The 26,779-nt window shown below is 42.3% G+C and overlaps 1 protein-coding gene and 1 long non-coding RNA gene across 2 annotated transcripts; one reads left to right on the forward strand and one right to left on the reverse strand.

Moving 5' to 3' along the window:
• Positions 1-317: 317 nt before the first annotated feature.
• Positions 318-2,142, reverse strand: LOC147652942 (uncharacterized). Its single transcript, XR_015287115.1, has 2 exons — positions 1,697-2,142; positions 318-792 (listed from the first exon to the last, which is right to left on the reverse strand). It is a non-coding gene; the product is annotated as an uncharacterized LOC147652942 (long non-coding RNA).
• A 90-nt stretch (positions 2,143-2,232) lies between these two features.
• Positions 2,233-25,112, forward strand: CD38 (CD38 molecule). Its single transcript, XM_023925480.2, has 8 exons — positions 2,233-2,570; positions 15,231-15,360; positions 15,969-16,104; positions 16,809-16,891; positions 18,554-18,630; positions 19,253-19,345; positions 21,596-21,682; positions 23,485-25,112. The coding sequence occupies exons 1-8, from the start codon at positions 2,332-2,334 to the stop codon at positions 23,564-23,566; spliced, it is 927 nt and encodes a 308-aa protein (XP_023781248.1). The 5' UTR covers positions 2,233-2,331; the 3' UTR covers positions 23,567-25,112.
• The last annotated feature ends 1,667 nt before the right edge of the window (positions 25,113-26,779 follow it).

Raw genomic sequence — 26,779 nt, forward strand, 5'->3', positions numbered from 1 at the left:
ACATGACCCTGCAGGCCTGAAATGCAGCAGATGGTCACCTGACAAACAGGGACAGTGACACTGTACAGGTTTTCTAATGCATTCTTGGCCTCTGTCTTCAACATTCATCCCTCCCTTCCCAGTGGAAAACACGTATTGTACCAAGAGACACTGCAAAGTCCTTGAAGAGGGCAAGCCCTGCTCAGCAGAAAGCAAAGCACCCCTGACCGAACCACAGCATCCCCATCTTGAATCCAAACCCAGCATGTGCCAGCTCTTGGGAAGAGAGGAACCCTATTGCAGGCAAAACCAGAGCAGTGGGACAACCATGAGCGCTCTTTGGAATATCTGGATTTATTTTGAACAGAAGCTCTGCAGAAGTTGGTGAGCTGCTAAGAAAAAACTCTTGCAGTCCTCGCCAGCCATTTCAGGAGAGCTCCCCAGAGACAGAGGAACTTCACCTCCCTTTGTCTCTGGGGGATCTTCTCTGGCACAGGGTAGAGGTGGTTTGAAGTTGGTGCCGCTGCAGCGTCCTGGGAGCCGGGGGCTTTACGCTGGTGACACCAGCACTCTTCCTGATGTGCTGCCACTTGCTCCAGGGAAGGATTGATTGCAAGGGGCTGAGCTCCTGTTCTTATTTCCAGGTAGGTGCTGTGCCCCAGGAACCGACTGCCGGCGCTGCCGACAGAAAGGGGCTGCAAAAGCTGGGCCCCGGCTCCTTGGCTTGGCAGGATAAAATAGTTCACAGTTCAGCTGTGAATACCTTGTGTTCACATTTATAGGGTGGTGAAAATAAAGAACAATCAGTGGAGCCTGTCAAGGAAAACCCACGTGCTTACTGAAAGGAATATGGGGAAGAACTTACTTTATGAGTTAATTCTTACTGAACTGTCTCCTACAGATCTTCCTGCACTTTGTGCCCTATCAGCAACAGGGACCACAGGGGCCACAAGCAGTGTCATAGAGAGACAACACTGTAGTCTCTCTTATGTTTCTCTTATGAAGAGATTATATTTTTATAACCCCTTTGGATCTGGCAGCCTGATATGTCACTTTAAAACTGAGGTTTCAATACTGCGAAGTTCACATGATTTCTGAGAAAATGGAATCAGAAAAATTCATATTACATGCTTAGCATACCACCTGCCAGTGCAGGCTTTGGTCAGAGCACGCATTTCTCTGGTCTTTCAGAACTGCTTAGGCTGCGATGTGTCACAAATTCCCTTTATCACATTCAATCTGTTAAAGACAGATGCTTGGTAACCAATTATTAAAAATCTACGAAAAATTTATAGCTAACATTCTGGAATTGCATAGCTTCTTTTGTTAAGATTTTGAGATTTGAGTTTTATTTGGTTTTGACTTTTTGCCTAAGGAAGTAGAATTGCCCTCTTTGGAGAGTACAGTAAGGAACTAACATGCCTCTTGCAGAGAACACTTAATGCCTCCTTAGATGATTTCACACAGCCTCAAACACCCATAATTTACACACTTGTCTTAGAAATTCATGTGACACCTAATCCAAGCCTATGGGCAAGGGCGAGAAGTAAAATAACCCATTGTGTTTTGATAAACTATGTTTTTATGACTACTGCAAAGTTGATTCTGCAAAATTACCTTCTTGCCTTAGGTAAAGTCAGATTCAACACCTGTCTTGTACAAAACAATTAATTTAGAGCAAACAGGCTGGGGTGGTTTGAATTAATCTTTTACTCACTCGTTAGATGGAGCATGTTGCTGCAATTATTTGAACAAGGATTTCAGGAACTTTACGAGTTACTTCCCGGAGTTCACTTGTGTGCGTTACCGCCGATAACTTCCCGAAGTTTAACTCGGGGAGGTCACAGTAAGGCTCAGAAGGGCAAACGGGCTCTCACCTTCCCTCGCCGAGCCCCGAAAAGCCCTCGTTTGGCTCTAAAACCGGCGGAACGGGGGCGCTGGGAAGCGGCCCGGCCGTCCGGACCCTGCCCCTCCGGACCCCCGGTGGCCGCGGTCAGCCCGGGGATCCCGGGACAGCCCGGGGGTTCTGGACAGCCCGGGGATCCTGGACAGCCCGGGGATCCTGGACAGCCCGGGGATCCCGGGACAGCCCGGGGATCCCGGGACAGCCCGGGGATCCTGGACAGCCCGGGGATCCTGGGATAGCCCAGGGAGCCCCGGAGAGCGCAGGGAGCCCCGGGCAGCCCCGCGCAGTGCGGGCGGCCGTGACCCGGGGCGGGCGGGGGTCAGCCCGGCCTCCGGGCAGCCGCCGCGGCGGGGGCGGTGCGGGGTGGCCGCAGAAGCCGCTGTCCCCGGCGGCGGAGCAGCTGCCGCTGTCCCCGGCGGCGGAGCAGCTGCCGCCGCCCCTCAGCGATGCCGCCGCAGCAGGGCTCTGCCCGCATGCGGCAGCGCACGGTGCTCCTGGTGGGGATCGCCGTCCTGCTGGCCGCCCTCGTCCTCGCCGTCGTGCTGGCCTCTCTCCTGACCCACGGGAGGCACGAGGTCAGTCCCCAAATGCTCAAGTGGAAGGACAGGGGAACCACTAAGAACTTGCAAGAAGTCATCCTGGGAAGATGCTACAACTACATCACGGCGCAGCACCCAGAGCTGGGGTGAGTAGAGGTGTGGGTCGTGCCTCAGGTGTGAGGTGAACGGAAATGTCTCTCGCCTCCACCTGGCCGTGGCCACAGGGTTTGCAGTGGCAGGGAGAAATCAGGCGGTTAAGAGCCCCCTTTTGTGGAAAAACGCGCAGACGGAAGCTCGGTGCCCCAGTGATGGCTTTTTAAGGAAACTATCTGCAGAAGCAATATAATTAACACTAATCCTAGGTCAAAACAAAATCATAAATGGATTTTGCAACTTCCCTAATGCCAGCTGAAATAAAAGCTGAATTCTAACAGGTACGAGTACATGGAGGTGAAGCAATTTGCCGTAAAGCTGATCTGCCGAAGTCTGTAATGGGACACTGCAGTCCTGTTACCAAAACTACACAGGGGAGAGGGAAAGGAGAAGGCTCAACACAGATTTAAAGGACAGAGGAAAATGTAAGAAAAACATTGAGAAGTATCCTGGGGTTTTCCAAAAGTGTTTTTAGCATTTGGATAAGACTTCTAGGTGAGCTCAGAGAGCTTGCACAGAGAAATAGAGGTGGATCACACTACCAGCTCAGCACTGAACTTTTCAGTCCCTGGAAACACCTTCCCCTGGAGGTGGTCCTTGCTCAGCTCATCACAGCAGGTAGTGCAACACCCCAGGCATCCTGTCCCTCTTCTCCTGCAGAAGAGATTCCATGGGCCCAGGTCTGTGGCAATGTTTTAGAGCTGAGAACTGATTTTCTGATCCCCTTCGTTGAAGAGAAAGGCAAAGTATGAAATAAGGAATGCCCCGGGGCCCCCAGCTGGTACTGGGCACACCCAGACCCTCAGGACGGGATCCAGAGCAGCCAGGGTCTCTCAGCAGGGACTTCTGTGGCACCAGCCACCCTGCTTTGTGTCTGCAGTGAGCCTCTGGCAGAATTTTCCATCGCTCTGGAATTTTCCATCACTCTGAGTGCTGTGGGGCTGCCCCACACCTTGGCCAGGTGACAGAACTGTCCCTGGTCTTTGTCCCAGAAAAGGCAATTGCCACCTCTTGTTTTCATGACATTGAGCCGATGAGAACAAAGCTGTATATAGTTTGCTTGCATTTGGGTTTCTTTTGCTTTGGATATCCTGCACTGTATGAAAAAGCTGATCTGCAGTATTTGAAGGGTCACGTGGAAAATCATGGCCTGAGCACACAGAGACTTGTTCACGCTTTACATTAAATATTTGAGTGGCTTTAGTGAGGGAAAGGAGGATTCTTTTGCAAATAAAATTTTAAAGCTCCTGAAATTTGCAAAAATCATATACATGTTTCTAAAAGCATAAATTAATTTGTTAAAGGATTATACACTCAATATTTAAATCTGAAATTGTTTTCAAACCTAATAGCCTTCATTACATGGGCTCGTTTCATTCAAATTGGGGTGCTGAAGATATGAACTACTTTTGTGTGAATATGCTTTCAGCCATAGCCATGTGTGTGTTTTCACTGACAACATAGTCTGAACCTGGACCACAAATATCTCTAGGAATGATTATTTTAGGCAATTAATTCAAGGGCAGTTTTAAAAATATCACAAATCCATTATCACAAGTTATCTAAAAAGTTGGTTATTACAAAGCACAATATTTTGGGCCATTCATAATCCAACAGTGTTTAATTCCTTTGTGGCTGTAAACTCACTTTCTTTCAGATTAAATGACTTCTGAACTGTAGGACCCTTTGTTGTTTTATTTTATTCAAGAGACAATTTTTTCTGAAGCATAGACCACAGAAGAAGGAAAAATACGCTTGTTTATGTACATCCGAAATGTTCAGAGGTTTCCTGAATGGAGAATTAATTGCAGGTGCTTTTCTGGGAATCAAACCCAAGATTGCTCATTTCTGATTGCGCTGAGCTCTGTGCGGTTTGTGCTGTAACTAACCACTTCTGTTACTGCACTTTCTGCTAATGACCTGGGTGCCTTTAGGACACATCAGAGAGTGGGATCTTTCATCCCTCTCTCTTTCATCATTAATGTAGGCCTCGGATCCTCTGTTGTATGGGATCTCTAGTGCACTTAATCAAAGAGAAGAGTAGGAACAGAGAACTGCAGAACCATGGGCAGTCTTATGAGCTGGGCAAGCTGTGCCCTGTACTCTGCCAGGACTATTGCTGCCACTACTTCCCACCATGGGAACTTCCTTATCTTGGTTAGAAATATTCTCATTTTGTCATAAAACTGTCCATATTCTGTTCTTGCCCTTTTAATCTTACACTGACACAGGCATTTTTTTAAAAAGATCTGCTTTTATTAAACTCATGGACATTTCCTTGTATTTTTACTTTTTTTTTTATATATATCAGTTACTAAGTTCCACCTTTGATGATATTTTCTGAATATAAAATCTATTCACTGTGGCACTTTTGGAGTGCCATATTTCAAACCGGAATAGCTGGCAGGCTTTGAAAAAAAGGGGGTTGTTGACATATGACTATGGATATTATACTTGTTTCTGGCTATCACAGATGGATTTAACGGAGTTTTACAGCCTCCATTTAGCTCTACTTTTGTGTCTGTGTGCTGTAAATAATTTAAGAAGGTCTCTGACATTTTAGTGTCCACCTTCACTATCACAGTTCTTTAATCCTAGAGGATTCCTCCTTGCACTCTCCCTCATCTTACTGGAGCCCTTATACCACCCACAGCCAGCTCGCTCTGGTCATGCTCTTCTATTTCCCAATACAATCTTTGGGCTGAACCCAGGACCAGAGAGGCCAGTGAAAGGCTCTTGCTGTCTGTGGTTGAGTTTTGTAAACACCTCATGCAATCAGATTTTATCCTGTTGTTTTGATTATTCTTCAAATTCATCAAAACTCTGCACTGAATTTGCTCACAAAAAGACATTTCTCTCGTACTGTATTACAAGATCTGTCGGGAATAATTTTGTTCAACTGCTTGTGTGCAATAGAATCCTCAGGCTTATTTCTGCTGAGTGACTCTTAACATTTGTACAATGTACAATTTGTACATGCAATTTCCTCAGTCTTCCTGACTAAACTTTGTCATGACAAAGTTCATGAGGAAGAGAATACCAAACATTTCAATAAAGCATTGTCAATATTAGCCCTATTCTTTAGGAAGAAATGTGGATGGTATGGCAGCGGGCTTTAGGGGATTTGTTCCCTGCATACAGTCATGCACCTACATATTGACAGTAAAGAACGATATTTCTCTTTTGACTTTCCTAGCAAATAATGGCTCCAAAGCAATAGTTTGTCACATAGGAGCTTGGTCTGAAGAAACAATTTGACCTCCGATTGCTTCGTCCTCTCTTTCCCAGTAATAAGGACTCCCTCTTGTGGCTAACAAACCGCTTGCAAGGCTCACCTCCAGTCCCATGCAATGCCAAGTTCCAGGGGTTTATTTATCCCTGGTACAATCAGAGCGGGGAGGGCGGCAGGCTCACCTGCACAGCTCAGGGAATTCAGCAGACCGGTGCTGACAGACACCAGTTGTGGTGACACGACAACTCACCCTTCACTCGCAGGATGCTGCTTATGATGGTTTGGCACCTTTGTTTGGGGCAGAAAAAGTGGCAACAGCTGTAGCCTAAGTTAACTGGTTTAGGTTTCCTCTTCACCACATTGGAATTGGCAGGCTGAGGTCAGGAACCAGCAGCACTTTGTGACCTGGAGAAGGACATGTTATCTGAAAGGTCATAGTCACTAATGCCCAAAGCATAAACAATGCTTTTTTTTTTGGAGCTAGAAATAACTGATTTTACATTTGCAGCTCGAGAGAATTTCCATTCTCAGCTAACGACTGCTCCCCCTCACAACTGCAGTCACTTCTCAGTCTTTAATTCACAGACTCACAGAGTAGCAGAATGGGTCAGGTTTGAAGGGACTACAGAGGGTCAGCTGGGCCACCCTCCATGCCCACACAGGATCATCTTAGAGCACAACAGGTTTGTGTCCAGAGAAGCTGGCAAGGACCTACTACTTAAAAACTGTTTGAAGTAAAACCAAGTTATTTTTTGTCTTACTTCTGACAGGAAGAGGGTACCAAGGACACAGACAGGGAGCAGTTTCATAAAACGTGTAACTGCAGGCCAAACAATGCCACTATGCCTGAGTGAGCAGTGCAAAAACCTGATGATAAAGCTGAAAGTGTAAAACTTCAATACATTTTTCATGCAATCTTGTGTGGACACAGAATGTGTTTCCCCTTTTAATAAAATTAGATCAACCAATGTTGTTTTTATCTTTAGAGGCAAATTCTGTTGTAACAAATTTTAACAGTCTATAATTCCATTAAATTTAGTAAGAGTTGGTGCATGTCCAGGAGAGCTCTGTCTCCTGACTGCATAATCATGAATGCATTTTCCCTTCCCATTCCTTTGCAGCCGGTGGAGATGGAGGTATATTTTGTCAAAAAGAACATATGGACCGTGATTTTGTGTGAGATATTATTGCATTCACAGCTTAATTTCTTCCCAAAAGAAATCTGGGGTTTGTTCTATGCTTGCTTTTGCATTTTGCCTTCATGCTTTACTAGGCATTTTAAATCTAATTTCTTTGTGTTTGTTCACTGATTGTTAATGCTTTCACATCAAGCATGGTACTAAATAACCATGATTTGATTCAGTGGCACAAAAATACTAGCTTTATTTTTTATAACTGTGATATTATACTGAAACTTACCTGAGATTATTTTTTTTTCATTGAGAAAATATGCCTTGCATGAAAGAAACCATTACTGAACCAGTCTTCTGAAAAGTATGAGTTACTACCCAATTGTAATGCATTAGGCCCTCTTAAAGTGCTCTGTAGATTTCTAAAGCTTCCTAATTTGATATCCAACTAACTGCAAAGGCTTTAGTGTTTCTTTGTTTGTAAGAAAACACTTTCTAAAAACAATCTGTTATCATTGCTGTGCCATCTTTTCTGGTCCCAGAGCAAACAAAAGGCTTTGTTTGCTCTGTCTGTGGCAGAGGACACCGGGCCTGGTGACAAGCTGAGCGTGACCCATCAGTGTGCCCCTGTGACAAAAGCCAGTGGGCCGTGTGAGGAGGAGCACTGGCAGTAGGGAGACAGAGAGAGACCTTTCCCCTCAGCTCAGCCCTGGGGAGATGTGTCTGGAGTGCTGGGTCCAGTTCTGGCCTTGTCACTACGAGGGAGTCAGGGGCACACCTGGAGCACATCTAAGGAAGGACATGAAGATGATTGAAATGTCTGAGATACAGAGAGATGTTGATTAATAGGCATTGTCCAGCCTGGAGAAGGGAAGGCTCAAGGTGATAAATACCAGATGAATGGAACAAAGAGAGTGTCAGGCTTTTTTCAATGGTATTCAGTTGCAGGACAAAAGGCAATGGACATCTATTAAAGTACAGAAAATTCTATTTAAACATAGTGAAAAAAACAGGATTTTTTTTACTATGAGGGTGATCAATGACTGGAACAGGTTGACTGGAGACTTTGTGGAAGCTCCATCCTTGGAGACATTCAAAACTAGACAGATCCTGGTCCTGAGCAACCTTGTCCAAGAGAGAGGCTGGACTAGATCACCAGAAGTGCCTTCTTTGTCTTTCATTTCTTAAGAAATGCTTTCAGACTTGTAAGAAGTCCACTGGGAAACTTGGACAAAAAGCAATGAAGAAATGTTTTGGCTCATCTCTAATGAAAACGGTGTTGATATTTTGTTCCTACATCTGTTTTGTCTCTCAGCATTAAGATGGGCACTGTATCATCATAATAACACACTGCTTATTAAAATACCCAACTCCTAACATTTGTGTTCCCCTCCCTGCTTCTTGTGCTTGTGTGCTGACTTTAATACCTTTTCTGCATTAGCTTTTGTCATATAAAACTGCATTGCTCTGCTTTTCATTTCTTCTATCCTTCAATGTTTATAACAAGGTTTTCTTTTACAATTGTTTTCCTCTAAATTGTATACAAGTGACTTTGACTGTTCTTGTAGTTTCTTGGTAGCAAAGATATCATTATAACTATTAACAATCGTTTGAGTCTTACTTAAAAGTACACTTCTATTGAAATATGTTGTACTGAGCTTTAATGTGGAGCTGGAATATAATGTTTAGTAGGCACAGATAGACAGTCATTAGTATTTGAGAATATAGAGGTGGGGCTACTGGCTCTGGAGTTTGTCCTTCAAAAGAATCCTCCTGCTGCTTAGAGCTAGTTTCCATAACTACTCTGATCTGTGAGGTAGGACTCTATTTGGGTTTTGTTTTTGTTTGTAAAAATTGTTATTAATTGACTCTATATTTCTCATATACACCAACTTTTTACATTAATTTTACAGTGTATAGGTATTTAATGGTTCTTACTGCAAGATTCCATAGGATTCCAAATAATTTTTTCACATTTAGGTTAGTTTACACATTGCATCACTATATTAAAATATCCTTGCAGTCAAAATCTCCTTTGATTTTAACCCCAGATGCTAGAGAGAATATTATTCTGTCTGCACTGACCTTCTACGTATTAATCAGAAGTATTTTCTGATGAAATATATTTCAACTTAGTTTTCCACTGTAACTCTTTGTAACTATTTAGTCATGTGCACTCAGTTAGCTGCCTGTTCTTTACCTTCTCTCTTGTTTATTGACTTTATAGAACTGACTCTACAGAGCAATGTCTGGTGGATGTCTAAATTATAGCACCACCCTAGAATTGAAATTATTAAATGTTTTTATGAGCTTGCTGCTGAAAAGGGGAATACTCCCCCCCTCTCTCACTGTCCACTTCTCTACCACTTCTCCCCCACTTTTCCCTGCTTCTGCTCTCCTTCTGTCATCCTTCTGTCATCTGTAGAGATGACAGTGAAAAAACCCCCCACACTCAGAGGTGATATTCAGCTAAACTCAGCTGTTTAACACCTCACAGCACCATGAGGAAATATAACTTCCTGTAGGGATAGAAGGAATAGATCCTTTTTCCCTCTAGGGTTAAATGAAAGTCTGTCTCAAGTGTCCAAGGATAAAAACATGCTAAAGATACATTCTCTCCTCTCAGGAGATGATTACAAAATAAGGAATTATGAAGGATTTCACTCACAGACATACAAAACCTCCAGTCTGTTGCCTTGTCTATGTCCTGCTGACAGAGCCCACCCTTGAAGCAGGGATTTCTCCCAAATTACTGCATTTATGCCACATTCCAGCAGCTTTAGTTCTATTAAAAACAAACAAGCAAAAAAACCCAAAACAATGTAGTTCAAGTTAATGTTACAGGTAGGAAAAAGTGAAAGTGCATTAAGCCATTGAATATTTTTCTGTACATACTTTAATTTAGATCACTGTTGTAGAAATGTTCTTAGAAGTTTAATATTAACATTAAAGCTCTGATCAAAGGGTAAGATGCCAGCTGAAATTTATTCCCTCTATATCTGTTGATGACATATCCCTCACTTGGGAGCTTAAACTACAGAGCAACTATAACCCTCTGTCAAAACACAGTCCAGGTGAGACTTCTGCTCTTCTGGAGGCTCTGTTCCATTTACAGAGCATCTCTGAAAACACCACCTGCTCTAGCAGCTTGTTTTTTCAACCAGGGAGGCTGAAATCCAGGCAGCAAAACAATCTGCTTGTGTAGATGAACTCTTCACTGGTTACAGCTGCCACCTCTTGGCTAAATCCTTCCCAGAAGGGTGATGTCTTAGTGCTGTCCTGCAGCACCAATTCCTGACTCACATAAAATACTCCAGGAGCTGTAAACCAAAGCCACAAATACTCCTGCCCTTAAAACCTTCTTATTGCTGCCAAAGATGAAGGACTGGTGTGATGAGGAGCTGTCACTTGCTCCAGGTCATTTTCTGTACAGGAATATACAGAGCCCTGAGGTGCACCCAGTGGCAATCTCACTTTGTACTTATTTTTCCAGACCTCCAGGCTCCCCCTCTTTGCCATGCAGAATTTAATTGCTCTGCCTACAGGTAACCTTTACAGAAGTCATCTTCCCAGAGGCAGGGTTCTGGATCTCTCTCTTTATGCTCAGTCAGTTCCTCCAACGCTTTGTTTACTGACTTTTGAACTATTTAATTAGCAGAAAGCAATACTCTACCAAATCAAGCTGCCAAAAAAAAAATCAAGCATGTTGTTTTCATGTTGACAAAAAGTCTGTTACCATAAGTGCTATGGTGGCAGACACTTTGCAATAATTAAACTAAATGGGAAATGAAAGGCTTGTGTTTACTGAAGACACTGAGATTGACAGATCTATTTTTTTTCCTTCGTCTTTTTCCTTTCTAATTTTCCCTCTTTCCATTACCCTAATGCTAAAACCAGCAGGCAGCAGTGTCCTCAAATCCTCAGCATGGACAGTATTTTGACTGACCATTCTTAATTCATATTTGTCTGATAAAGATACCTGATGGGAGGTTTTAGGTGCTGTGATAATAACAGGGAAGCACTGTATGCACTTCCCCATTTTCTAGCTCCATGGCTCCAGCCCATGTGCTGTCACCTGGCATGAGGAACCTCTGGGGTTGAGCTTAGCTACTGCTCCTGAGGAACTCCTTCTTCCACCCGATGGCAGTGTTCTCCTTGCTTTTAGCTTCCAGCCCAGCTTCACTCCAGAGATGGCCAAACACAGCTGCCTGGGCTGGCCTTGGCAGCAGCTCCAAAAAAACTGCTCCAAAGCAGCAGTGACACAAGGCAAGGCTGGAAGTAGGGAAGAGAAAGCTGAAGAAATAAAACCTCAGAAATATTTAGGGTAGAAAAGGTAGCAGAAGGATTCTGAGTTACAGAGGGCTTTCTCTCAACACAGGCATAAACATTACTGGTCCTTGTATAATTTCTGACATAAAGACATAGCTACACATAAGCTCACATGAAAAAACAGATTGACTGTAGATTTCACTGCTGTCTACAGCCATCACAGTTTACCAAAATGCAGCAGATAAACTGACACAGGCAAAGATGGGTCTGTTAGATGCAGAAATGTTGCTACGCCATTCAGTTCCTTTGATACGCATTCTCCATTTGAGATATCTGGGCTTTTGGTGAAGCCCGTGCCTTAGATCCCAGAAGAGTGAAAACTGGCTTTATGTCTTTAAGGAGCTATGTTATAACCACAAACATCTTGCTGACTTTTTAAAGAGTCAGATTTCTGAGTGCTTGGGTTCATCACTGTTTTGGCTAGTGGTGGTGGCAAATGAGAAGGATACACAAGTTGCAGAGGTTTGATCGCTGCACAGGTCAGGTACATGGGCTCAGGGGACAGTTTCCAGCTCAGGGCCACAATTAAAAACTCAGGGTGGCCTGAACACATTGCAGTGTTTTATAAATAAAATCCTGGACCTCGAGCAACCTGATATTGATTGCGGAGGAGAACAGGTCTCATCAGGAAAGTGTCTCTGCCTGGAAGGTTGATTTAAAAACATGGGCAGAGTTGACTGAGTTCTCCAGCACAAAGCCTGGAAGTAATTCTTTACTTGTAAATTTGAAATGGGTCCCATACTCAAAGCATCTCTTTCAAATTCTTGAGTAGAAAACTAAAGGCAGCACAGCCCAAGGGAACACTGCCCTTCTTAAGATGTTTTCAGCATTCAGTGTCAATCCAGTGCTGAACTGAAAGCAAGACATTGCTCATGGTGTAACTGGAATCAGCAGGGATGAATCTTATCCTTGATATTATACCAATTAATTCAGTTTCAATTGGAGATAAATTTGCTCCATCATGTCCAGTTAAAGAAAAAAAAATAAAATTGTAAAGCAAAGCAAAAAAATCTATAGTAACAGTGATTTACCAGATAGTTCAGTGCTACCCTGTTCCTTTCAGTGTAAGGATGTTCTTTGAAGGTTAGCCAGACAAGTGTATAGATATGGAAGAAATAATGATTCAGAATCTGTCCTTTTTTCTAATATGCACATTAAAATTTGGCTGCTGGGATAGATGCTAATGGAAATATTCTTGGCCCCAGCTTTTGCTTGATAGATTAATGTGATATTTATATATAAGGCAAATGAATAGAAATATTCAAATTTACTGGAAAATGCAACTTCTACCCCAATATAAGGACAAATGGAGGATATAATGTATAACATTTGAATTTAATAAGTAAAAGTTTATTTGTGTCCCAACCTTTATTGTAGGCTATACTGAGTTCAGGGTGGAGTCTCTGGCTCAAAAAGGTTTTAAGGGAAGTTCTTCAATCCTTGTTTTTCAGAGAAATGTTGCAGTTTTCAAGTTTACAGAAGAGTGCATGTGTTCTTTCTGTTTGTTATTATTTTATTTCACATTTACCAGCATTGCTCAAAATCTATTCATAAAAATAAAATGTAAAAAAAATAAACACAAATTTAGGGTATATTTTACATATCACTGAATTTGGATCCAGTATTTCAGAGTCTATAGTAGAATAAAATGCCTTTGATATTTCAGCATAAACAAAGCTGTCCTCAAAGGAAGAAGTCCATTATGCCTGAAGAGACTATATGGTATTTGCAGATAGGATGCAGAATTAGCTCATATACAACCCAAAATACACAAACAAAAGCCAGAGAAAGAGAGGGCCCAAGGCCCACAGCAGTGTGGGACATAAGAGTACTCCCAACGGGCTCCAGAATTATCTGAATTAGATAAATTTAACTAACTGGTAGAGTGAGGATCTCTTTTGCAGTATTTCTTCTGTAAATACAGAAGGAACACTAAATCAACGCATTCTATGACTTGGGAGCAGTTTTAAAAGAAAAGTTTGTTTCTCAAGCTTTTTTTTTTGGCAAGGCACATGTTCTTCTTTCAACCTGAAGCTATTCTTGCTGGAATTTCTAGCATAGCGTGTGCCAGCAAACTTCTCCTATTGTTTCAGAAGGCCCAGAGCTACAGTAAGTCTGTGCCCTCACCTCTGCTCGGTGTGAATTAAATGTTGCACACCAGACAAGTATTTACTTTCTGGAAAAAGGTAGGTGAAAATTTATTAACAGAATCTACCTAAACAATGAGACTGGAAAGAATGGCACACCTTCCTGGGGCTGGGATTTGCAGATCCTCAAGTCTTCTCACTGCTTATCATATGTAAACCAAAATCACAGTTCTATGTGCCTGGTAATCTCTTTAGAATCTGAGACAAAATTTATGCTTCATATCAGAGAAATAGCTTTCCAGTGGCAAATCAATGATTTATTATTATTCATTTGTAAAAGAAACCCATGTTGATAGGTGGGGACAGCAAAAAGAAAAGGTTGTTTAGCTTTTTTATGGTTTTTTTTTTTACATTGATGATCAGTATTTCTGAAACAGTCCTGACATTGCCAAGTTTCCATAAAAGCCCATCTTCATGACTTACCATTCTTCCCTGTGATACAACTAGCAGTACCACACCAATTAGCAGCAGGAGAAGAGCCTCCCCCACTTGCAGGCTAAGACCTACCAGGTTTTATGACATTAAAAATGCAACTTGGCTCAGCTCTGCCAGGACTGTGCATAAAGACTCTTCTCTCAGATATTGGTGGCATTGACACATGTCATCCAGTGCTGAGTTTGGTGTCTTGAAAGGCTGGAACACTGATGCTTTGGATTAGTGACTCAACAATCAATCTTGACATCATCATGGGTCACCTGGATGGTTTTCTTTGTGCCTCTCATGGCCATGACTTGAGTCTAGCAGCAGAAGGGCTTTATATTATGTTTATCTCCTACCCCTCTGCTTTGGAAATAAAAAAAAACAAAAACAAAACCAAAAAAAACCAAACGTGTATCTTTTATGATTTCTTGAAAAATGTTCTGTTTTCTGAGACCAAGCATAAAAACTTTGCCATATGAAAGCATAGATCACTGGGTACCCAGCTGTCGCCTGTGGCTGTTAACGTTCTTACATAAAGCAGATTTCAGGAGTAGCTTAAAAAAAAAAAAAAAAAAAAAAGCCTGCCTGGAGGACAAATCATTTGACAAATTAGAAAGTGTGAGCCATATAAATGTTTATGAGATGTGCCCGTGCTTAAAGCCAAGCTCTACAAATTGTTTTTATGACACCATTGACTATGCAGAGCAAAGGGGACCGCTGCCTATTCCCTAATGTCACCCCTCAATCAGCAGGAGCCCTCTCTTCTGGATGATTCAGTGTGTCCATATTGTAATCCTTAGTGGCAGGGAGAGGTATTTACAACTTCCTAACCTGTAAATAAAATATCAAACTTCCGAGCATGGTCTCTGTGGGTTATTTACGCGATGCAGCCAGAGAAATGTTCCTCCAGGAGAAAATTTAATACACCCAAGTTAAGTCCTGTTAACTAAAGCATGAATTCTTGCTGACACAAGATTGCAACAGCAAAACAACGACCGTGCTCCCTGCAGCACCCACAGTTTGGCTTCTTATTCCTACAGTGATGTAACTGAAAGTGCATTTAGGCTCCTGAATGAAAGATAATAGTTCTGTGTAAAATATCATTGTTAATCACCTTTATTTACCAAGAGGTAAATTTGGTTCATAGAAACAGGAGGTGTGGTCTGTAATGCAACTGGGGCTGGCCCTGTGACAGAAGACTGACATGACATGACATGACATGACATGACATATGAAATTTGGGATGCCTTGGTTGGCCACTTAGCTGGAGACCCTCCAGGCTGACATGCCCTGTCCCTGCTCCCAGGCTCGGTTTCAGACCACAACAGAGGGAGAACCTTTCACAGGCACAAATAGTCATAAACATTTAATAACTATGTTTTAATCTTTTGGCAGAGATAAGGATTGCCAAAAAATATGGGAATCATTAAAAGATGCGTTCATTTACAAGAATCCCTGTAATATCACACCAGAAGATTATCAGCCTTTAATGGAGCTAGCGAGTCATCCTATACCCTGTAACAAGGTAACAGCACAGTGCAGGGTGGGCTGTGGTGGGATGCCAGGTCTGGGCAGTGCTCAGAGCAGTGGGATCTCACCCATAACAGCTGTGAGGGTCTGTAGGTTGATGAGGATGGCATTTTACTTTTGTACTTACTGCAACAGTCCTGCAGCTACACCTTTGGATCCCAGTAACCCTCTCCATAATCTATCGCTGGGAATCACCTTTGTGTAAGGCTTGTCTCAAGCCAGGATCATCCTAGTGAAGTGACAGGGATGTCCTCATCCTGTCACAAGGCTCTGTAAGGAGAATGCCATCATGCCATTAGGGGGACACTGCTTCCAGAAAAGCAAACAACAAATTTGGTATATATCCTATTAAAACCAGTCAAACCTTTCTTTCCAAATCCTTTAAAAACTAAACATGCCCCTTTTCACAAAAAAAATAAAAACACCCAAAATATTCTGCAAATGAGTGTTCAAGTAAGAACTGACCCACTAGGGTGAGCTCACTGCATTTCAATAAAACTAAATCTCCTTCATTATCATGAACTTTCTGGTTTTCTCCAGAAAAGGTTTCTGACCAGCTCTAGTATAGCTATCACTTACCAGACATTGTACCTTTTTTCACAGTCACTGTTCTGGAGCAAGACAGGTGATCTCGTTCATCGTTATACAAAATCCAATCAAAATTTCCTTACCTTGGAGGACACCTTGCTGGGTTATATGGCTGATAGAATTTCATGGTGTGGAGACCCCTCTGCCCCAGGTAATAATAATTAACATAACATAATCCTTTTCATATTACTTTCTAGTGATTTAGTTTAAAATCTTTACTGTCCAGTATTTTGGAAGTCTGAAAATAATACATATTTCTCAGGTTAAATTAAAAACCACCACAACTTTGGATGTTATTTTAACACCAAGTTTTTGCTTGGCCACATCTAGCTCCCTTTACTTTGTTTGCTTGCTTCCACCCTGTGATTCCCATGGGACAAACTGCAAAGCAGGAATGTCATTCAGAAAGGACCTGGCCATGGGCCAGTTAAAGTGCTGGGGCAGTGAGCAGATGCCTTGGAGTTATTGCTGCCCACATGACTCCTGGGTTGGTGCTTAAGGCTAGGAACCTCTAAACTGGGCTGGAATTACTGAAAATGTTGGGCAAAGTTTAATTTTAAAGTGCATTCAGACAGTACTTGTCAAGGGCTAACCTGTTTCTCACATTTGGGACTGTGTGTTTTCCCTTCTCAGTTTTCTGAGAATTATTTGTGATATGGGATCTGCAACTGCCTCCCTGAAAAGACTGTGAGCAGACAGGAAGACCTTTGAACAGATGCAAATTCCTCTTCCTTTTAGAGCCCTCTCCCCATTTAGCTTTGGTACAGGGGAAATATTTTTGCTCACAAAGCCACAAAAGCCTTGCAAAAATATTCACTCTAACCTTAGCCATTCTATTAATGTATTTTTTCTCAGGAATCAACTATGAATCTTGTCCAAAACGAAGTGAATGTGAGAGCAACCCCGGCTCTGTGTTCTGGAAAATGGCATCCAAGATGGTGAGATCTAGACTAAATCTCCCTGAATCCAAAAGTGAGGAAAGGCACTAAGTTCCTGACATGGGCAAAATATATGATTTTGCAGATTGGACTTAAAAGATGGAATAATAGAAGTTGATGAATGCTTTAGCTCCAGGTGTTAAAAATCATGATATTGGAATCCAAGGTCCCATTTTATGTACAAGATTTGATGTCCTTGTAGTTTGGGCACTCTTTTAGTTGTCAGAGGCTGAGTGTCAGTGTCTAGAACAAGTCTTGGCAGAGAGCTGGAGCTCTGCAAATAATACTCACAGTTACAACAATCACCTTAATTAAATCACAGGACGTAGATTGCTACAGTAAAATCTATTTTAGCATGCTCATGTGGAAAATAGCACCCAGATTGGCACAGACATTTTCCAAGAGGCCGAGAACCCCCTTGCACTTCCCAGCATAAACCTGAAGAGCACATCCTCCCACATCAGTGCCTGGCAAGGTGCCTGTGATGTCCCCACCCGCAGACACATGCCAACTCCCATCACAGGAATGAGATCCTGCTAGTCCCAATTAAGCAATTGGCCTGGCTTTGTTGAATCAGCACTTTACAGGAACAAACTGACAGAGAAAAACCTGATGTCCTATATTACTTTAATTTTACATGTCTCTCAAGATTTCACCCTTGGTATAACTATTAGTAGATGACTGCCCAGGTGGAAAACAAGCATTCCTGTATGCTCCAGCTCTCATGGATGTAAGAAAAAGTCAATCCACCATTAAAAAAAAATGTTTTGTGGGTAAACTTTGAGTGAAAATGGTTTAGTTCCAGAGTCAGTGAGAGATAAAACCACATACAGACTCAGGTTTGCTCAGCTGCAGGCTTCCTTGCCGTATAAATTTAAGATCTACTAATACTCATGTTTATTACATTTGAAAGTTACGCATAATGAAACTTCCTGAAATTTTGCAGCTCTCAAGATTTGAATTTGCACCACATTGTTTAAGAGGACATGAAAGTACATTGTTGATAAGTACAGTCTCCTGCATTAAGCTTTTTAAAAATTCTTTGCCAATGGATTTTGTGTCTAGAGTAGGTACCACATAGACTTTAGTAGTCTTTAAATATTTGGACATGAGTTTAAAAGAATAAAAAAGCAGTGATTACACGATCCAGTATGTTAAAAATCAAATCAAACAAAACACAGTGATAGTTTTACTAAAATATCAAGAGAGAAAAATCCCAGGCCCAGGCCACAAAAGAACACAGAGCATGAGTCACAAGGAAATAAGTATGTGATGGTCTGTATCCTTAAACTAGTGATACCTCTGCTCTGGCTTGTCCTTACTTTTTAAGCTAAAGCAGTCTGAGGATTAATGTGAGTTCCTACAGACAGCTGCAGCTGCAGGGGCTCTGGAAAGCCCTATAAAAACTGAAACCTGACAAGCTGCTGTACCAGGCCCATGCAACCTTAGACTGCCAATTCATAGCTGCCTAATGAGGCTTTATCACAGTCTTGCCATAGCCTTCAGAGGCTTTTATTTGCTCTGAAATGTTCTGCTAAAAAACTGCCCAGATCCTCTGCTGGTATTAGACGGTTCTGAGGACATCAATAAATTCCAGCAGCCCTAAGTCTGCCATGGCACTGCATGTAGTGTCAGAGTGTAATGTCCATTGCCTTGGTTCAGTTTGCAGAAGCAGCGTGTGGTGTGGTTCAGGTGATGCTCAATGGATCAGTAGAAGCTGGAGCTTTCAGAAGCAGCAGGTATTCACTCAACACACAACCATTCATGTTTCTGTGGGGTTGCATGTGGTTGTCTGCCTGTGAGTCCCACTGCAGAAGGGATTTTGGTAAAACACCTACAATCACCCCTGGCTGTTGTAAAGCTGATTCTTTTCACTCCTATACAGAGACTGTAACTGAAATCCTTCAGAGGGTATGTGGGTGGTGTGCTCAAAGGAACTTGATTATTACAGTTTCTTTGATTTTACTTCACTAGAATTGGCTACCTGGCTGGAAGTGCAGTCTTGAATAAGATTAAAATATGAAGAATATGCTTTCTGGGGAAATAGTCATGGTCATTTCCCTGGCACTAAACCAAATCAATAGCCAGGAAACTGAACAGGAAAAGAGGCACTAAAGATGGCAAAACTTCAGCTTGTTTCTGTCTGCAGGCAGTTTCAAAAGTTCTCCTGAAATAAGAATGGGGAGACAACATTTGACCAAAAGGCAATTAAGTAGTCTATGGAAATCCATTGGCAATATAATGTTCTCTCACTGAGTGTAATAGCAGCAAAAAATAAGCACTAGTATTTGGGGAGCATACTCTCTACATCTTTCTGAGATAACTAAGAGTGTTTTGCTGTTTCATGTTCCATTCTTACAGCATTTTTGGAAGTATTGAGATCTTTAACCTGGATCCAGATAAAGTCTCTAAAGTGCACATTTGGCTTATGCAAGACATTGGTGGACCTCAAAGGTAAGTCACACTGGTGTACAGGGAGGAGCAGTGTGTGGAAGGCACAGGGCACAGCTCAGGTCTGACAGCAGCATTGTCTTAAACTCTTGAAATCTGCTTTACACTCACATTCTAGGTGTTTACTTTGCAGGAAAAAGCAGCATTTGTACTGTTATTTCCTCTAGTATTTTTTTAGGTACTGCTGAACAGTTATAGGTGAAACACAGTGACATATCCCTTGCTTTCAAGAGGTCCCATGACGTTTAAGTTCCTTTCAACTCCATTGAGGTCTACAGACCTTTGCTATACCTATAGCAGCATTGAAGTCAGAGATCAGGCTATGTCTGCAAGGATAGACATGTCCATGTATCCATCCAAACATGGATATGTTTGTCCACAGGAGTAGTGTAATTATGCTGAGCACAGCCATTTTTGAATGACAGAACAGGTTGTGCAGTCTCCAGGACATACTCAAAACCTAACTGGGACCTGGGCAACCTTTTCCAGCTCATATTGGTTTGACTAGGTGATCACAAGCAGTCTCTTATTACCTAAATGATTATGTGATTTTTAATAACAAATAATTATAAATAATTTCAAAACAAATAATTTCAAATAGTTGAAATGTTTACCATGGAATTACTGATACCAGAACAACAACCTCAAATCTCATCTGAGCCTGAGTGATATTTTTCATCCCATCCAGATTCATTTGCAGATCTACCACATTTGAAACACCAAGCATGAGGCTCTGTGCCTTTGACCCATCCTTTCAGAGCCAGTTCTGTGGCTCACATGGTCATAATGCACTGCCACAGTTTTCCCCATTCTTAGCGATCTCCACGACAGAAGCAGCAGCTTTGGTGCCATGGATCAGGAAGCAGGCTGGGATGATGCAGTGCAGCTCAGGAAAGAGCGTGGACCTTGCTCAGCCTTGCTCTCTGGCACAGTTCCAGCTCCAGTGTTGCAGCCCCTCTCTTAGCCCAGACACCAGAAGTGTCCCCTTTCCACATGAGCTGGCACACCTGCCATGGCTCACAGGTGTGCATCCGTGGAGACCAGCATAGCAGTCTTGTGGTCCTTTGCATAGAGGTTTGCTGAAGAAAAGGAAATGGAGTGTTCTTTACATCAGTTTCCCCAGACAAAGCACTGTATCCTTTGTCCCATGATTTCCCAGCATCAGAAAAAGCCACCTTGTTCGCCCTCAACAGCCTCAACAAGGCAGTACCCTGCCAGCCTTCTTGCTGACACACCCTCCTCCTGTGACAAGTTCATAGCAATTTTCTGTTTATTTTCTACTTGCTTCTAAGGAGACAGCTGGGAGGTAGCCCCAGTAGTATGTATTCCTTATATAGTAGTATGTATTCCTTGTATCTTCTGATTTGTATTCCATGTTGAATCACTGACACCTTGTAAAGTCTAGAGAACAAGAAAAAGCTGGCAGTGCTCTCCAGCGATGTCACATCTTAGGAACTGGATTTGTCCCCAGTAGTAGAAGTGAGTCCTATACTCTGGATGAGGAGATGATTTTTTACCTTGAGGTAACAGGTCTTTGCCATGTCTCTGTCTGTGCCTATGACATTTGTCAAACCTCTCACAACAGCTTTGGGGCCCTTGGGCTATTTAATTAAATTAAACATAAAGATCTTGAAGGTATCAGAGTGTTACATGCTTCTTGAAACCTTTATCTGGATGGGAAATAAATACACAAGTTAGGGCTCCTACCAATGCAAAAGTGGTTGAAACAGGCCCTTGCCAAAATAGAGCAGCAGCTGCAGCCATAAACTGAGTCAAACAAGCAGGAGGTGCTCATAGCCTGCTTCCTCCCCTGCTTTCTATCAGTTTTCTATTATCTTACTTCCTACCTGGGACCTAGCTGCTGGTTTTCATGACTCCCCTATTCTCATCACACAGAGGACTTGACCCTTTTGCCCTTTGACAGATTTCAATCAGCCTTGTGTTGTGCTGCTGTTGCCACCAGGAGCAGTGGAGCAGTTCTAGAGTGCCCTGAACTGTGAATGGGACTGAGTCATGTCCCACAGATGTCCTGCACAAAGCTCTCAAGCAAGATGCACAGCTGAACATCACATAGCTTCTACCAGCAAGGGCCCAGTGGTAGCCACAGCTCCACAAACCCAATGGACTTCACAGCACATTAGCAAACAAGCTTTTAAAGAATCTTGCCTACAATAAAGCAGTGTCATAGTGTGGAATTTAGGGGAGCTGATTTACACACGAGGAACACAAGTAACTGAAGCTTTCTCTCGACAGTGAATCCTGCTCAGGTCATTCCATTCAGAGGTTAATCAGCATTTTAGAAGAGCGAAACTTTAAGATCATCTGTGAAGACAATTACAGGTAATTATTCATTCTTACTGGTGATGACTTTACTAACATAAAACTAATATTGCAGGTTTATGGTGAGCTGGAGCAGAGTTCCTCCTTACTGCCATGGCATCCCTCCAGTGTGACTGGGTCTTTCTCAGGGGTTTCCAGCTGGGCTGTAGCCCTGGGGTTGTCTCTCTGCCCTACACTTCTCATTGAGCATGTTCAGTTGTTTCCAGAGAGGGAGCAATCCAGACACCAGATTTTCTTCTGACTGAGCTTTTACCTAAATGATCTGAATCAAACAGGCAGCTTTCCTCCCTGCTGCATACAGATAATGCAGGGTGCCAAGGGTGGTCCTTACTTCCTTCACCATAGTTTGAGCATGCTTTCTGTCCTGCTGCTTTGTCAGAGAGTGAGGCATGGGACACGATAAGCATTACTAATTTCTATCATTTACTATTGTCTGGAGCAAAAACAGGAATCTGGGAAACACCAGCCCAAGTCCTGACTTGCCTGAAATCTCCATCTTCCTGCTGAGAAAATACAAAAGCCAGAGACCCTTTATGTGTGGGTTCAGAGACCTTCACACAGAGCAAAATTGTTCTTTAGAAACATTAGAAAAATAGCAAACATTCAATATTGCTGATATCTTATCTGTCAGGAACAGCTTTTCAGTGTCAAGGACTCATACTTGGGTGAGAACATTTCAAAGGTAAACATAGATTTCTATTAACTTCTGAGTTTGTGACAGTAGTTTAAGTAAGGAAAAATTGGTCTGTAAAGGAGAAAAATGGTAGGTCTTTAAATCTGAAGGCAGAGCAATGTATTCCTCTCTGGGTATTGCTGAACCTGATTAATGGGTGCTCTGCACTTTGTAAAAAAGTTAGCACTGATGTGGTACATAAATCTGCCAAATTGTGAGCTTACTTTCTTTATGGGTAAATGGAACCTTTAAATAATACTCCCAGGACCTGTAAGTAGGTACAGATTATTTCAGCCTATGATGAAATAAACTACAGGGCGAGGCAGGAAGGGGAAATATATTGTGTTAGACCCCTTGTGGCTTCACACAGGGAGGAACCTGACACACTTATTGCTGTGTCTCTCAACATGTAGGGCTTTTTGTCAAAGCTCAACTAACACATATATAAACAACCCGGTGAAACAACATGGATAATTAATTTTACTATTTTATATGCAGAATAATAATAAAATAAGAAACTTACAGATAAAACCAAACTTCAGGATAGAGTGTGTAAATTGGCTGCACTCCCCTGCAGTCATTGCAGACAGAACTGTGTCAATCTGTCAGCTGAGCATCTGCCTTTGCATGCCATGTAGCAACTGGTGCTGGTTATTTTCTCTTGCTTTTGTCCATGCCAACAGTGTCTTCCAAAAGTACCTTTAAAACTGGATTAATTGGATGCATTAGAAAAAAAATAAATCTCCTCATATCTGACATTCACAGCAACAGCTTTCTATTGTAGCAGTAGGGTTTACCAGTAAGACAGAAGGTGAGCATCCAGCATGGCAGGAGTTCCACAGTCTGTGCAAGAGATCTTTCTTCTTTTTCATAATTATTTTTTATATTGCAGCATAGCTGACATGCTGTGAGGTCAGATCCTACTTTTTTTTGTAGTGACTTGCCTTTGTCCCTAAAAACCAGTTACCTTTTTGCAGCAAGATCAGAAAGAATTACCCTTAGAAAAGCCATCTGCTTGATAAGCACAGATGTAACATGCACTTTGTCTTTCACATTGCATTCAGTAACTGTGAAGTGATTATTTGTTACCTGACAATTATTAAATATTTGGTTCTGTGTCTTATTTCAGGCCTGTTCAGCTCCTTCAGTGTGTGCATAACCCTGACCACACAGACTGCAGGCTTTGCACCAACAGCACAGCAATTCCATGAAGCAGAGTTCTCCGTGCTACTGAAGAATTTTGTTACTTGTGTGTAAAGCTGGAGAAGATGTGGCTACATAGCTAAGAGTGATAACAGTAGCATGGTGTGTACTGAGTCCATAACCAGAAATCCTTGCTGTGATACTAACAGCCAAATAGCAGGAGATGATACCTGAGGTGTGGTGCTGTACACACACACACAGTTTCAGATGGGCCAGGGCTGTGGTCAGTGATTGAAGGCAGGTGCTTTGCCCTGGTTTGCTCTCTCCTATACAGCTCCCCACTGGCACAGAGCAGGGATTCCCTGGGGCATGCACAGAGAAGAAAGAGACTTTCCAGGAGGGGCAGCACTCCAAATGAGTGCTCATCTTCCTTCCTGCCAAAAGGTTAAGCAGGAAATGACATGGGCATGCTACACTTTCCTTGCATCCCAGTGCAACCTTCCCTGGTTGAGGGGAACGTTGCCCAGTGGCACATGGTATAAATCATGATTTTCCCAAGGACTGTGACACTTCTGACCAGGTAAAGCAAGCAATGGAATAAGCAGAGCAGTTCTTGCCTTTTAATGGGATCACAGTAAGCAGCTGGTGGGACAGCAGCTGAGCTGAGCCAAGGTAAAAACAGAAACTGCTCAGTGGGCTGTCTGCACCTGTAAGAACTGCTGAGTGTGCAGCTGGGAGAGAAAATAGTGAGACTGACTCAGATAACTCCATTAAAATCCTGCTGGATACACCATTGCTGGTCAGATTACATTTTATTCTTAACATAGAAGTAAACACTAGCCTTCCAACTTTCATAAAAGGTCTCTCAGGCCACAGCTTGGCCATCCACTGGAATAGAAACAAACATCAAACGGTTGTCACAATAAGGAGTGTCTCTTGACCTGAGTTTCTACAGTGAAAGGTGATGCCCTGAGGTGTATAATTCACAAGCACTGAGGTACCATAGTGCACTGAAACAGCAGGTTTCACTAATTTCCTTCGATTTCTATTTTACCTGTCTTTTAAAGTTTATACTTTAAAAACAAGTATCTGAGGCCAGCCTGTGGCCACAGCTGTAGTGCCTCTGTGCAGTGCCATTGGCACCAAGAGGACAGAGCAGGCAATGCTGCAGATATACTCCTAGGTGCTGAGGTATGACCAGCAGCTGCCAAACCTTTAGGCAGACTGGGGTTGCCATCATCCCACAGGGAGAAGGTTGTACTTCCACATGTTTTAGTGACTACCCAGATGCAAAACATTGTTATGGAACTACACAAGCTGGCGTAATTTTGAGCATCTCTAGATAAACCTCATCTCTTTAATAGCAATAGAAGGCCTGCACTGAACCTGGCTGGACCAACCCAAGACCTCACCCATAATGTTTACATTAAGTGAAATATATTTTTATTTACAAGTTGTTATGTAACTACTTAGATGAATCAACATAGACACATACCACTAGTTTCAAATAGATTATTTCTGACTATCAGTTAAGAGTTCGTCTTCATGCTCACTTTTGTACCTCTTCTGTTGCAATATAAAATATTGACTGTAAAATAAAGATCTATAATAAAACTGCTGATGACAAATGTTCTTAATTCAGTTTCACATTGTACGTAACCCCAGAAAGTTAAGAAAGAAAGATTCTCAGAAGACCAAAATAGGCCACTTCCTAAAAACAACTCAGAAATCTGTTCAATGTATGAAGCACTATATGCAACCACCCAGGAGAGCAGAGAAACAGAGCACGTCCTCGCCAGGCTGCGTTCTCCATCTGATACAGAGAAGTCATTGTCTTTGGAGGTAGCTGGAAGTGAAACATCCTGAGTCTTTATCTTGAGCATAGATTGTTCTCGGCCATAATAGTTAAGAAAGATGATTGTTCTTGTTGGTGGTTATGTAGTAAGATGCTAAGAAGCAAACTGTGCTTTTGGAAGCTGAGGTGCACAATTAATATGGGCAACTGTGCTGGAGTAAGTGGTGGCTTTGTAATGCAGGTGGCTGGCAAGTCTGGGCTGCCTGGATCACATGCATGAATGTGATGAGCAAGCTCATTTCCAACAAACATTTTTATTATGCATGATCACACATCTGAAATGCCGTGCAGACATGCCCCACCAGAAAAGTATACTTGCAAATCCTATTGCTTTGCTGAAGACTTATCAAGCAAAAAACCCTCCCAAACCAAACACAAAGTGTTCCAAATTCGCAGAAAATAAATACAAGGAAAAATAACTGTGCATTTTCCCCACTATTTGGAACAAATGTTTCTTAATGTAGTTTGGAAAAGGTTGAGTTTTGAAAATACGCTTTTAGTCTGAAAAAGGTAACTCTCATAATTTGTTCAAGGTAAATAGGCTGGCTTATGCCTCAGGCCCACATCAAACACTGCTAAGGAGTGCTGCCCAGAAACACGAGAGGAATCTGAGTTACTGGGTGATAAGGTGATATCAATGTTATCGCTCCCAGAACCACACAGAGCTGGGAAAGCTACTTCTGTTACCCTATCACAACAGCATTGCTGCTCCCCTGGTCTTTGATGCATTTCACCTGGCCAGAGCCTGCAATCATTAAACTTACTAGGAAACAAAAATAGAAAGATTTCTTCTCCTTGGCAGCCAGAACTTGGCCTTATGTTTGATTTCATATAATATAGAATGGTTTGGGTTGGGAGGGGCCTTAAAGATTACATAGTTCCAAACCCCCTGCCATGGGCAGGAACACCTTCCACTAGACCAACTTGCTTAAAGTCCCATTCAGCCTGGCCTTGAGCACTGTAACATGGGGAAAAATCTTAGAGAGGGGCTTTGATTTTGTTCATATGTATATTGGCAGCTTATTGTGCAGTGGGTCTGGATCCCCCTGGACTCTGGCAACAGGGGAGTGGTTTTGGATGGAACCTGAGGTAGTGGCAGCACTGCAGGGTCTATCAGTATGAGGTAGAAATTTCCCCTTACTTTTTTTGGGCTACCCTTCATGCAGGTACCTGAGGGGACTCCCTGATACTCAAAACAGTGACCCTCAGATACTGGCTCACATAAAATATCTCAGTAGAAAGAATAGAAAAATGAGATCACCAAGCATTCAGGTGAACAGCTGAATTTAACAAACTTTCTCAACACCAATATTTACAGGCTTAAAATGACAATTAAATGGACTAAGAGACTGATCCTTCCTATTAAATAGCTTGAAAGGAGCAATGGCTAATCTAAGAAAAATTCTTTGCATGTAAAATCTGAAGG

Source organism: Cyanistes caeruleus, chromosome 5, assembly GCF_971803275.1.
Source record: "Cyanistes caeruleus chromosome 5, bCyaCae1.hap1.1, whole genome shotgun sequence".
NCBI lineage: Eukaryota > Metazoa > Chordata > Aves > Passeriformes > Paridae > Cyanistes > Cyanistes caeruleus.